Source organism: Corylus avellana, chromosome 2, assembly GCF_965113065.1.
Source record: "Corylus avellana chromosome 2, dhCorAvel1.hap1.2, whole genome shotgun sequence".
Lineage (NCBI taxonomy): Eukaryota > Viridiplantae > Streptophyta > Magnoliopsida > Fagales > Betulaceae > Corylus > Corylus avellana.
This window is the reverse complement of record NC_142491.1, coordinates 35,210,125-35,225,124: the sequence shown is the minus strand read 5'-3', so window position 1 is coordinate 35,225,124 and position 15,000 is coordinate 35,210,125. Positions and strand designations below refer to the sequence as shown.

Sequence of the window (15,000 nt, the reverse complement as noted above, 5' to 3'; positions counted from 1 at the left end):
TTTTTTTTTTGATGGAACGATATATATATATATCTAAGACGTCGTAATGTCACTTGAACATTAAGACGTATATTTATATCGCCATACTGTCACCTCGGCATTATGACTGTATATTTATATCATCACATTGCTACTTAGGCATTATGACAACTATTATAGTATATATATACTCGGTATTTTTATTTTGGCATTACGAGGGACGGAGCTAAAACCTATTATGGGCAAGGTCCAAGGCATAAATTAAATATATGTGTGTGTGTGTCAAAGCATAAATGAGAAATATGTTAAGATTGAAGATCGAATAAATATATAAAACAAAATTAGCATCAATTCAGTGTTAACAAAAAATAACAAAAGAAAAGACAATAATTGTTTCATAATACATTTCAAATTTCAGCTCAAACACCTATCAAAATGGAACCCGTAGTTTTTTGTTTTTTTTTTTTTTTTTATCCAAAAATCATCTATGATTGAATATATACTAAATTTCACAGCAATTTCTCTTTTGATGTACAACATTAAAGAATCAATCTGAAACTCATCTTCAATTTTGTTTGCAAAACCTAGTTTTGACAATATTCGTAATTGAAAATGCTCGTTCTGTAATTGTGGTAGAAATAGGAAGAGTAAGCATAAGTACAACAACTTGAGAAATAAGTTGGTAGATAGTTGATTTTTTGGTGCTAACCAACCATAAGCACAATTCAGAAATATTTGACGGTCTTTAGAAACTTGAATGTTGAACAACATTATGCTCATAATGGTGCAACTTTGTTTCCACGTGTTTTCTTTTAAGTTTAGTAAAGTCTTGCGATAAAATTTGTTTATCAACTAACAAATATCGATTCTAAAATATTCAAATGCAACTCAAGCATCAAGAGCTAAGTCGAGAATAAGCAACTCCCCCGCATGCTCACTAAACCGGGGATTTAATTCTTACAATTAAGAATCTATTGTGGTATAAAATATAGTCACTCGATAATGATGCTCAATTATAAAGTCTGCTTGTTGATGGTGAGCTCGACTCGTTTCACAACATAACAAGTATTCATATTTGGGATATCTATGCTGTGTTTCTCGCAAAATGACTTCACATTGGTAAGTAAAACATATCATTTATCATCTCTATATTGTTGGATATATGCTTTAATGGATGAAACAAGATGCATAAAATTTAAAATGTCTTGAAATTTGGATTGCAATTTTTGACATAAATGATCTGCATAGTTTATTTTATAAGATGCAAGATGAACACAAAATCACATGAGGTCATTACCTCATGAACCGAGTATACTTCTTCTCGTTGGGAAGTAGTTCCTAAAAAAGAAGTCATGGACTTATGCAGTTATTTACAGTTTAGCAGGTCGCCCGCGTTTAGAGTAAGAAAGTTCAATACGATGAAGACGCCAAGCAAATATCTCACTGTATCAGGTCTGGTTAGTATTATTGTTGGAAATTTAGGTTTGTAATTAATGATATTTATGAATCTTAGATCATGTGTCCTGCTTTCTACTTATTTTTACTCTGTTATATTTTATGAGCGACACTACAAGTCAGTTACCAATTAATTGGTTTGGAAGTATTGCCAGTAACCCTTCCAAGATGGATCAAATTAATCGTTCGATTTTGGGAAACCAGTTAATTGGTTTGGAAGTATTGCTAGTAATGCTTCCAATATGGATCAAATTAATTGGTTCAATTTCGGGAGCGTTACAAGCGATAATTTGAATCCAACTTTAAACGTTCACCCATACGGGAAATTCTTAAAAAGTACAAGATCTACCACTTTACAAATTGAGAACCAACCCTGACATCCTTAAGTTATAATTAGAGTGCACTTAACCGTAATTAATGTTCAAGGTATTAAAATAATCAATTTTAATCTTCCTTCACATAGGTTAACAAGAAGGCGAGACGTTTTCGTAAGAGGTGGGGACGAAAAAAAAAAAAAAAGGGGGATAAAAATAAATTTTGGGAGGTCCATTTTATAAAAATATTTAAAATTTATAAGAAATTTTCAAAATTTTGTGGCATTTTTTAAATTTTGGAAGCGTGCGGAACCCCTACGGCTAGCAGTAGTTCCACCCTTGATCACAAGAGATAGAATCATGAAAAAAAAATGGCCTAAAACGTGTCGTAGCATGGTCTCCAATTCAAATATGAAAGTTAAAAAAAAAAATGGCATATCATTCTTCCATGCTTATAAACTCATTGAAATGCAACAATATATATACCTCACTTCAAGCGGATCTTCCAAAGGTCATATATTATTCGTTGCTTGTGACCTTGTCTTAAAGCCCATGTCTAGTGCACAATATCTTGAATTAGAGATCTACTTTGTCACTTATGAGGCAACTAGCTAGAGTCTCCTTCCACACTTTAAATTCTTGGCTCGTGATGGTTACCATAGAGATTATGGAGGTAGAGAGAGGAACATATTTTTATAGAGACTCAAGGACGAAGCCAGTTTTGAGTTTGAGGGAGGAACCTAGGGCCAAATTTTTTTTTTTGGAATGGACCACTTGGCAAAAAATACTTTAATTTTTTTTACCTTAATTTTTTTTTTTTTTTTTTTTTTTTTTTGCCTTGAAAAATTAATATAGTGAATTAATGAATCTATCATTGAATTTGTGTGAGATCCACATGAATTTACAAATCTAATGGTTGATCTATTAAATTTGTTAAAAAAGATGATTGAACAATATGCCTCTTCCATTAATTAACTTTCAACTACAACTACCTTAGCTAATTAAAGGGTCTCTCTTCGTTTCCTTCCATATCAACTTCATCCATGGGCTCAACATGTCCTTTATTGGAATGTACTTCCTTTTTCAGATAAAACTTTATGATGGGGTTTTGTGTTGGATTTTATCCCCTTCATATATGCCTGTCCTTTCCATGTAGAAAAACATTGTGATCAAAATTAAGGATGCTTTAAAGGCTTAAACCCATGATCATGCACATCAACTGCATGCTGCTAATTCTATGATCGCCATTCTATCCAAAGTTGACATTCTCCACCCACTCTCTAGCATATGCATCTGGCAATGAAGGGGCATTTTCGTCCTCACAAAAAAGCAGTGTACCGTATGTTGCATATTATTTTCCCCCTTATGATCCAACTTTCGGCAGCTCTTAGCTTATCTCTACAGTGTCATAGATTCTTGGCAGCAAGCAGGCCACACAAGTTGCTGTCATCAAGCTAGGCTTATTGCTGCCCAAATATCCAAATCTCCAAAAGGAACCTTCACCTTTTCCTCCCTCGAATTTTTTTTAAACTTATGTGAAAATTATATGTTATCTATCATATCTCATCGCCCGCCTAGCCGTCATATATAAAGCCCCTTGATCAGAGCTTCATTTCCATCCCAAACCAAACCCTTGTGACCAAAACAAAAATTAAGAAATATTATATCATCAATAATATTATGGATCGCATTGTGAAAGTTGCATCCCAAAAGGCGGTGGTGATCTTCAGCAAGAGCTCGTGCTGCATGTGCCATGCAATCAAAAGACTGTTTTACGAGCAAGGGGTGAGCCCGGCGATCTACGAGCTCGACGAGGATTCCAAGGGGAAGGAAATGGAGTGGGCGCTGGTGCGGCTTGGGTGCAACCCTACGGTCCCGGCGGTTTTCATTGGGGGCAAGTTTGTGGGCTCTGCTAACACTGTCATGACTCTTCATCTCAATGGCAATCTAAAGAAAATGCTCAGAGAAGCTGGAGCTTTGTGGCTTTAAAGTTTAAACATCACCACCCGCCATTAATTTGCCTCTAAAGATTTCCAATTTTCCAAAGTAATAAGGTTAACTCCGTCGATCGTTTTGTTTTGTTTTTACTTGCAAGTATACGTACACTTGCATGGAAAATAATATTCTATACAGAGTGAAGTTTTGTGGCTCAAAAACTGTTCTAGTGATGCAGAACTTGTATTGAGAATGGCTTTTGTTTTCTTTTCGAAATTTTACTTACCTTTGAATTTGACAGTACATTTGATCCCCTTGTTAATGCCCATGAAACATATTTTACGTGTCTTTAACGTCCATGAATTAAATAATATCCAGTTAGTTATAGTGGATGAGTATTTTTGTCTTTTCACTTTTTGAAGAGACAAAAATACCTCACTACTATAACTAACGGGATATTCTTCCATTCAAATGAAATAGAAAAGATCTTAATTCTCTTAAAAGTGGATGTAACATTTTTTCTAACTAAATGCAAAGTAATGGGAAAGAGTGCAATAGCATGGCGGCCGCCAAGATTGATATATTTTTGAATAAAAACTTGGGTAACAAGCATTTAATTTGAATACACGTCAATTTAATAGAGTTTGAAAATCATTTTGTCTATCCAACATCGATCTGTCGCGAAAGGATGTGGTTCTGTACATGATCCCTAGCTAGCTAGGGAATAAACTGAAATTCCCTAGCAACTATATATGTGGCATTAGCTGAATTTGATTGTCATTTCAATAAAAATGGATAGATTCTTGGATATATATGTATATATATATAGTGGATGATCAAATTTTAAGCAACTATATATTCTTGTTAGTGATGTTCCACCTAGCTAGCATGATCTTAAGATGCTCGGGGGTGGTTAATTTCGTTAGGACGGGAATGCCCTCGATCACAGATTTCTGATCATCGATCGATCACCATAACTGCACCGTCCCTTGTTTGGGATTCTAGGGCTATATTAATGCTCATGATGAGAATATTTCAAAGCCAAATTAAATTAATTATTATGCATGACCAAACAAAGCTTTTCAGTACGTTGATTACGTACGTAGCCATTAATTGTCGCTAAACAAATTGATTCCTTAAATTATATATTGTTTCCTTCTTTCGTGGAGGGACTGTTCGTGGTTTAATTAGTTAATTAACTGTCGCTGATGGGAATTTGAGGCCAAGAATTTCTAATATATATATATATATATATGCATGAGTTGAATTTCTGAAGCAGTAATTAATTAATTAATTATAAGCTAGCGTTCAGGCACAATATCGATCCATGCACGTACAACTGTCAGTGAGTATATATATATCACTATCACCGAAAGCTCTATCTCTTTGATGCATCAAATTCATTAAAAATGTAAAGAAGAAGATGGTGAAAACCTGGAAGCATTGAGCCACCATTTAAGAATTTTTCTACTTTTGGGGTATATATCCACAAAAGTAGAATTTTCTCTACTTTTTGGGCATATATTCACAAAAGCAACGTTTCATAGTGGATTACTATAACAAATAATGTTCAAACAATCATCCCTACAAGGTATATATAGTGATCATCTCTTTTGGATTTTGAAAGATGCTATATATATATATATATATATATATATATGAAGAGTAATACTACATATATACACTCCCATTTCTCGATGCTCATTTTCACTCTCTTAAATGGCTTTTAAAAATACAATTTGATTAAATTAATCCAACAAAGATCCATCCCAAATCCAACTGTCGCTAATGAGTTTAACTTCAATGATATTATGTTAATGGAAAATGTTAGATGTTCTCATAGAGTTTTTGTGTTATTCTCTTGGTTCTAGATGTATATTATTTTTTAAAAATCGGGTGAGAGAAATAAGAGTTAGTTTTTTTTTTTTTTTTTAGAAAATAATATCAACTTTGGACCAGGAGAACACCAGAAACATCAGGATCAAGAACATTTAGCATTCCCCTATATTAATCAATCGATCAGTTCTATAGTACTTACTAAGTATCATCAAAAAAAAAAAAAAAAGGTTCAAATGGTTAGCATTTTATATGAGAAATAATTATTCACATTCCTACATATAGTATGCCAATATTAACTAAAATTACAATAATCAAAGTTGTTATAAATTAAATTGTGGCATTACTAGGAGATTCATCGCCTTTTTTTTTCCGAGAAGAAACTATAATGAGTATATCGAAATGAATAATGTTAGGGACCATCTTTTTATCCTCCTAAAGCTGATGTGGCTTTTAAAATACCATTAAATTTTAAATGAATCATACTTGAATTTTGATCCATTGGTATTTTGAAAGCCACATCAGCTTTAGGAGGATAAAAAAAAGGATAAAAATATGACCCCTAGCATTACTCTATCGAAATACTAGAAGTAAGACTTTATAGTGTCCCCTTTTATCCTCTAAGGATGATTTGTCTTTTAATATTATCATTAAATTAAAATCTAATAATAATACTAATTATCTCAAATTTAATGATGATTTAAAAAGCCACATCACATTTGTTAAGATAAAAGAGGAGGACAAAAATTCTACTTCTAACATTATTTTATCGCTTAATCACTAATAATGATATAAGGAGGACTAGAGTTCTCTTAAAATTCTACCAAATGAGATGTAGCATTTAAAATCACCGATATATTAAAATTCAATAATGATCATCTCAAATTTAATAGTAATTTTAAAAGTCACATCATATTTGAGAGGACTCTAGTTCTCCTTATATCATTACTCCTTAATCATTACAATTTTGCTCAGCACTGTAATTTTATAGACTAGAAAGTGTGATTTTAAACAAAATCTCAAAAATATATAATTTGGGAGTGAATTTTTTTAAAATTGAAATATATTTTTAGTGGTGCAAGATTGAAGCTATGGGTATTGGATTAATTATGCGGCCAACCTGAGATGCTGATGAAAGAGAGAAAGAGAGAAAGAGAGGCAGAAAAGGGTAGATAGAGACAAAGATTCACCTTGTCCATATAATGTAGTGGGAATTGATTCCACTTTATCTTATAATAGAGAAGAAGCCCATCACCATCCTTCCACAATCTCATTTCCCACTCACTTCTCCCTACATTTTTTTGAATACGCCACTCGGTGAAAACGATGGGGATGGGGTCTTGCAAATTAATAAGATTAATTAATTAATTAATTAATTAGGCTATATATATATATATGTGTGTGTGGAGGATGAGGGGAAAAGGGTGAATTTTGATATGGGCTTTGCGGGTTCATTTCCTTCAGCATGGCCTTGTTGATATGAGAAGTTTGTCATGGACCTTAGGTCCAAATAACTAGGCTTAACCCAAATATATATGTAGATATATAAGTTTTCACACAAGAAAGCGCTTGAATTGCTAGTAAATTCGGGTACATAATGTGAGAGGCTTTATGTAGGATTCATTTGTTCGAATAGGTGGTTGAACTGCTCAAAATTTAATTGAATAGGTAGATCTTATATAGTAGCTCTCATATTATCTATTTAAATTGCTAGTAATTGAAACAAATAATTATTTTGAATCCCAATAAATAAAGAAGAGCATAGACGAAACTGGGAGTGGCTGGTGGGGGAGTAATGCTACAAGTTGCTCTTGTATCCTTCTAACAATAATATGACTTTTAAAATCACTATTGGGCTTGTGATTGATCTGTTAAATTATCAATTTTCCTAAAAGCTTAAACTGATAGGAAAATGTAAATTTAATCACTTAATCAAGGCCCAACACGTAAAATATTTAATTTAAATTGAGGGTGATTTGACAAGGAGTCAAGGTTTGATCCAATGACCTTAGGCTATGATACCATGTTAAATCACCAGTTATTCCAAAAGTTTAAGCTGATAAGAAGATGTAAATTTAATCACGTAATCATCACTTTAACACTCCCCCTCACGTGTAAGCTCAAATTCCCTTTTAATAGGTGATGCCCAACACCTGAAATATTTAATTAAATGGAAGGTAATTTGACGGAGTCAAGGTTCGATCCTATGACCATTTGGCTTTGATACCATGTTAAATTACCTGTTTTCCTAAAAGCTTAAGCTGATAGGAAGATGTAAATTTAATCACTTAATCAATACTTTAACATGATCACTATTGAATTTTGATCAAATTATGAATTTAAATTCACCTCAATTTTTAAGTGACACAAGACGGACTTGTAAAATTACACGGTTATCTAATCTTGGAGTAATTTTAGAAGTCCCTCTTATGTCACTCTTATGTCCCTCAAAAAATGAGGTACCTTTAAAAATTACAATTTGATCAAAATTCACAATAATGATTAATTACAAGCCCAATAATAATTTTAAAAGCCACATTATTTTTAAACAGACACAAGAATAACACAATAGTAACTTATAGCATTACTCTCTATCTTGCTGGGAATGATATCTACCAAAACTTGTTTTGCAAGCTAGCTCCAATCCAACTCCTAATGCTTTTATGTTCTCACTAACTTTTATCCTGAGCAATAATAAGTTGATAATGGTCAAAATAATAATCATTGGGCTTTAAAATGTAAGTGTATATACACACACATTTGGGCTTCAAAATTAAGCTTTAGTTCTATTATAATTAGACTTGGCCGTTATTTTAAATTTGATTTGGCCCTACTTGATAAAAAATTCTGATCCCATCCCAAGGAAGACTCATGAGATACACAATTGGTTGTAATTTTAGAGGGGGACTGTTTGATTGTAACTTTAGCTTTACATCATCCCTCTATTATATAAGACTGGCATATTGATCGTATTATTTTCGATATTATTCTTCTTCATCCAGCCTTTCTCCTTTGAGAGGCGAGAAAAATTCACAGAAGTGTCAACTTTTACGCTCATTATGTAGTATATTGGGCTTTAGTAAGAGTTCATTTAGGCTGCATTCCCACCTTATTTTTCCTCCCTCTCTCCATCCCTATTTGTAGTGGCAAGGATCCACCTTCCCTTCTTCCCTCTTGATGAGGGTCAATATGTGTTTGTTAGTTGGTTTGGTTTCAATGAAGCAGTTTGTTTAAAAGATAAATAAATAAATACACAGTTAAAAGTCTCAAATGATGGATCGGCAATAATAATATAACATAAAATGGAAAAATAGTATATTTCTTCTTAGTTTTCTTCTCTAGCCTGTAATTTTATTTTTATTTATTTTTTTTAATATTTGAAATATGGGAAATTACTTGTCAAAATTTATAATTTAATTAATGAGCAAAGTAACTTTTTGTTGCTTTGTTGGAAGAGTAAAGGGGTAAGGCAAAGAAGGGCTAAGTTATCAATGTCGTGGCAAATCTTCTTAACTCCAACAACCTCCATTGGTACAACCATCTTCTTCAATAACAACGTCACACTTTTTCTTTCTTTCTTTTCTTTTCTTTTTTTCTATCCCTCTTTCCTTTTCTTTTTTTAATCTCATCTCTCTTACATGGTGCAACCAATCAAATGCTTCCATTTTATATTTGCAGGAGATGATCCAATTGTCCCTAAGAATGACTTTCTCTTATATTAGTTTATAAGGTTTTATTGAATTATTTTCTAAAGTTTCAATTGATTTAATTTTTTAGCAGAATTGTCAAATCATAGCCAATCAAAAAACAATATGTGCTCTCTTTAATAAATATAATTATAAAAAATAATATTTTTTATTTTTTTTTTAAGGAAAAAAAAAAGGTCAAGAGATGGCCAATGCGGCCACCCTCATGGGAGGGGCTATGAGCCATCCCATGCTTGGGGTAGCAGTGTCAGCTTACCCCACTGCTCGGTGGGTTCGAGTGGCCACTTCACCTTCACTTTTTTTAAAAAAAAAATATAATATTAATTTTAGTTTTATTTATTTTAATATTTTTTATTAAAGAGAACACATGTCACTTTTTAGTTGGATATGATATAGTAGCATTTTTGAAAATTTAATAGAAAATGAAGAGAATGATCTATTTAATAATAATTGGAACTTCGTGGAATAAATCCATAAAATATAAATCTTAAAGAATGATTTGATAAAAAGGGCTTTTGGGGCATTTTCTCCATTTTTAAGGTGATGATGGTCTCTATGTTTGGTCCCAACCTATCATCTTCTAGGGACGGCATGACTGGGAACGTACGAAAGGTCCAGAAAATGTTGGTCAACATCATTGACCATGTTCAGCACGCCACGTGTTTGGAAACTACTAGATTGCGGTTGCCATGAACCGTCTATAACCACGCAAAATCCTGCTTGTACGGTTGTACCAAGATAGTACACATACAACCCAATGTACTAATCGAATTAGAATCCATCGATTTTATTTGAACTTGAAAATATTCAATTAGTTATAATAAAAATGTATTTTATTTTTTCATAAAGTAAAAAAACAAAAATATCATTCTACTATAACTAACTAGATAAGATCCTATTCCGTATTAACCATGCAATGGACATCCCACTCGCCCAGCATGGTCATTAATATGAATTTCATATTTTGATTTGACAGTCAATTTCTCAAAACATATTCCTAAGTGTTTTTCTTCTATATATATTCTTTAAAAAAATTACAAAGTAAATAGTATAAAATTCAAATGGTGATGCATCACTCTCTTAAAGATGGCAAAGCTGATTTAGGAAAATTTTGATTTTTATTTGTATCATTGTGGAGCTAACTAAAAATTGTTGAATTGTCTGATAAAAAAAAGTTTTTTATATATATATATATAACACTTCTTCTTCTTCATTCATTTCACAAAAAGAGAGCATGTTACTTTAACAAAATGATATCATAGATACAATGAGAAATTTTTTGAATCCAAACCTAATATATGCTTTGTTTAACGACCTTTTTTGCTAGATCCCACATCATGGGTCATACAAGAAAGGGAAGATGATGGAATTAGGCCCAATCTTATTTAACTACATGAGGAATAAGTTTGTATTTAACTCTTTGAATGTTACCGTCCCATTCAGTTTTTAGATTTACAACATATCTCGACAAATCACGTTTATGTCCATTGCCGATCCATCAGAACTTTCCAAACTAGACAATGATTTCCTCTCTTTTCCTTCTCCGCTACAAAGCACATTCTCAATCGAAAACCCTTTCGTTTCCTCTACCATCAATGACAAATTCTTCTACATGTTTGATAATTCTTCTGCTATCTGTCAATTATTTGCTCCAAAAAAAGTACCAAAGAAAAAAACGAAAGACAGATCAAAGATCTAAGACTACTAATATGAGGGTTTCGTGTAAATAAAACCTTAAAAACCGATTAAAAGTAATCAAAACCCCAAATAGCAAAACAAATTCACTTTGTAGATTGCTGCAAAAAGCAAATATAAAGAGAAGACAAACAATAACAACTACAGTAATATGTGCGTCACTAGACTCACCAGTGTATTTTTTAAAAGAAGAAAAGAGCTGAGGAGGAAGAGGGACTCCTATATCAATTATCCTTATTTTCTCTCTTTGGCAACTAGAGGGAACAAACCCTAGATTTTCGCCATAGCTCTCTTGGTCTATTAATGGTTAAAAGAAAAAGTTTATGTTCATGGGATCTATTTGCTAACGATTATTTACTTTGAGTATTATGATGGTTGAAGGAATTTTTTTTCTCATGATTTATTTAGTTTAACTACCGCTAATAATTTATTTCTTATAATTGAAATTGTTTAGGGCTTTTAACTATTTAATTTTTGAATAACATTTTTTTAACTAGATATTATATTTGCTTAAGTGTTAATTACTTTTATTAAACCCCTTATTAGTTAGTACAACATTCATATTAGGCTAGGGGTGTAAGCGAATGAACTCGAGATCGGCTTGTCTAAGCTCGACTCAATTATTAAATGAGTCATTCGTGAACACAAATTCTAGCTCGAATATTAAATGAAAGCAAACTCGCATAAGCTCGGCTCGACTCATATATATATATATATATATATATATATATATATTAATAATAATATGTTATAAAATATATTATGTATTATCTCATCTATAATTGCTTTATTCAGTGTATTTACATTGAGAAAGAGGAAGAGTGTCCCACAATGTATACTTGTTCATATGATTTTTAATATTAAATGAGAATGATTTTTTTTTTTTTTTGGTTTCTAATAGTTGCTCATGTGATTTTTTTGCTCCACTGACGAGTTATTTTCTAATTCATGGAAAAGTATTGGATGAGTATCTCTATGCCAGAAGGATCCAACCTCCTCCCACACGTTCATCTCCATGCCAAGAATCCAAGTCCAACCTTCAACCTCCCACATGGTCAAAGTGCCCAATGTCAAAATAATGATAATGCAGAAATATGGCGGAAGCAATATAGAAAAGGAACATAAAGAATTATGGGTGGTTTGGTATTAAGACACCTATGTCAACCACTCGGAATACTCCTAATGACTACATTGTGCTTATTAACTTGATTTGTCTACAATACATAGGCCTCGTTTGGTTCGCGGATTGTCTAGTCCATTGGAAAATGATTAGCTACCACTGGGATTAGCTACCACTGGGAATAGATTAGCTAGTCCTATTCCTTTGTTTGGTTGTAACGCTGGAATAGACTACCTAATCCTATTCCTTCGTTTGATACAGTGCAATATGTTGGTGAATGGAATTGTATTGTGATCTTATTTCCTAAAATACCCTTATAATATAAATACAATTTATATATATACGTTTTGGGTATATATATATAGGGTAATGTCTAATCAAATCCCCTTAGATTTGATTACAATTGGCACATAAAGAGAGAATATTTGATATCAATGTAATTATAGAATATATGAAAAATATAGAATCAACGTAATTATATTTTTCGAATATTCTAACACCCAACACTTGTCAAAGTCCCACTTTCCCTTGTGTTGTTTGTCAATAGTTGGCCAACTGCATACATATGCACAAGCCGGCTTTTTGAGTTGTTTAAGTGAAAAGAAAAATTGTAAAAAAAATTATTTAATATTTGAGCTGATTGCCGAGCCGGCTCGCCTAAGTTCGTTTAATATGCGAGCCTAGCTCAAGCACACTTTTTCAACTCATCCTTGAGCTCGGGTTCGAGCTCAAGACTCGAATAAAATTTAAACGAGCTGAGCTCGAACAAGCAAAGCTCGCTCAAGCTCGGCTCGTTTACACCTCAAACTCGGCTTGTTTACACTCCTATATTAAGCTGAGTATTAATTATTTATATGAATGTTGTATTCTATTTTAATTTTGAGGTTGATGCTATAGAGCAGCTGATATTAAGAAAATTTAAAAATAAAAAATAAAAAATAAAAAATCACGCATATGATTTTGGGAAATCTGTATGGTTTTTTAGTGGAAGGTGCACTTAAGAGTGATGGATCGTGCGGCACAATATAGATACTCGATCTGTCTGTGTGGAAGAACTTAATCACCGATTTGTAGGATAAATACCGCGTTGCGCGTCGACTAAAACGAATATATCAAATTCGAAGGCCCCTTAAAATGTGTAATTAGATTCGGAATAGTTGAATGGCGGCTCCATCTTATTAAAACAACCGCAATTTTCTCTATGCTTTACAACATTTACTTTGTTTTTTCTTTTTTCTTTTTCTTTTTTTCTAAGCATTTATTTAGTTTTACTTAAAGTAAATGAAATACTACAAGAAAAAATACTGGAGAAATTTGTAGGGTTTAATATTTTATCAAATTTCTTCCCACGGTTTTAAAGTTGATCAAATCACTTCTTAAGATATACTTCATTATCAAAACGCTCTTTACCTAAACTATTGTTCGATGTTTTTCTTTTAAAATTGTGAGGTGTAACCATGTAAGACCACCGCAGACCCAATAAAATAGTTCTACACGTACATAAGTGTCACTTTAACTTGACGCGTGACAAAAACAACACCAAAATTTTTTTTTTTTGTTTTTGTTTAAAGTCATAAAAAAAAAAAAAATCATATATTGAAAAAGGGAAAGGGGAGGAGGAGGTGGTGGATGGATGGTTACCCCACCACCTCCCACCATGACAAGAATGGGTGAGTGGCCGGCCATATACCATTTTCTATGTCTCGTACAGGGCAAGGATCGCAACCCACACACACCGCTTCTACCAAAGAGAACATGGGTGGAGCTCACCCACCAACAAAGGAGCGGGGTGGGGTGGGGTGGGGTGGCAACAACACCCAACAACAAAGTGCATGAGTCACAATGGTTGTGTGGGGGTGGCTGGGGGGATGATACTTTAAAAATAAGTGATGAATATCAATATACCCAAATTTATCATTATGATTGAAATTCTTTAGCAAAGACAATAAGCATTAGAATTTAGAATAAAATGACCCTGGAGTCAATGGTTTTGAATTTATCATTATTTATTTATATGTCTGATATTACATAAAGCATTTTGTTTTTTTTTTTTCTCTCTTTTTTTTTTTTTTTTTTTTTTTTAAATAATAGTTTACAAATAACTGAAAGGGAAAATATTCCACAAATCTCTTCTCTACTTTGATTAAAAAAAAAAAAAAAAGTTTAATAATATTTTTATGTCATTATTATTATTATTTTTAAAAAAAAAAAAAAAAAAAACAAAAGTCTTAAATTTAAAATCTTTGTAAATTCAATTTAAAGGATAAAATCCGAAAAAGAAGGTGGCGAGGACAAACTTGATAGAGAAAAGTGAAAAGTGAAGCAGCAGAATTTGTGCGAGTCCAGCAGCCCAAAGACCCGGATATTTTCAGTGAAGTTTGATGCAAAATCTGTCAACCGGAAACAGCGGTTGGAAGTACTTGGAATTCATCTCCATCGTCTTTAAACAAAAATGTTTGAGATTATCCGACAGACAAGATTTATACCGCAATTACTGTCGCACGACTGACATTGCTCCGTGTATTAGCTTTGTCATTTTCTTATAATAATATTACCTGGCATTTTTTTTTTTGTCTTTTGTCTTTTTTTTTTTTTTTTTTTTTTTAATTCATATTTATATTTTTTAGAAATGTGATGTATGAGAATTAGATTTAGGGATAAAGGTAAAATTGGTCATTATGGTCTGCGTAAATTACAAATAACTCTATGTGGTATAAAAAATAATTTATAGGTCCTCAAGGCATGCTAAAATAACAGTTTACTCCATGAAATCAATTTCTGTTAAATAACTTAACAAAATTTAACACTTTGCCATGTCATACCCAATAAAAACGTGACATGTGTTATTATTAATTTCTTACTTCCATGGCACGCAATGGTTGTTGTTCGAACGCACTGAGGCATGGATCGCATGAATCTCACGTGTTTTTGTGTAAGCATGCTGCTGCTATTTGGGGTT

The 15,000-nt window shown here is 32.4% G+C and overlaps 1 protein-coding gene across 1 annotated transcript; it reads left to right on the top strand.

The window, feature by feature from the left end:
* Positions 1-3,323: 3,323 nt before the first annotated feature.
* On the top strand, positions 3,324-3,996 carry LOC132167085 (Glutaredoxin family protein). Its single transcript, XM_059577980.2, has one exon. It carries the CDS (start codon positions 3,429-3,431, stop codon positions 3,735-3,737), a length of 309 nt encoding a protein of 102 aa, XP_059433963.2. The 5' UTR covers positions 3,324-3,428; the 3' UTR covers positions 3,738-3,996.
* Positions 3,997-15,000: the final 11,004 nt, after the last annotated feature.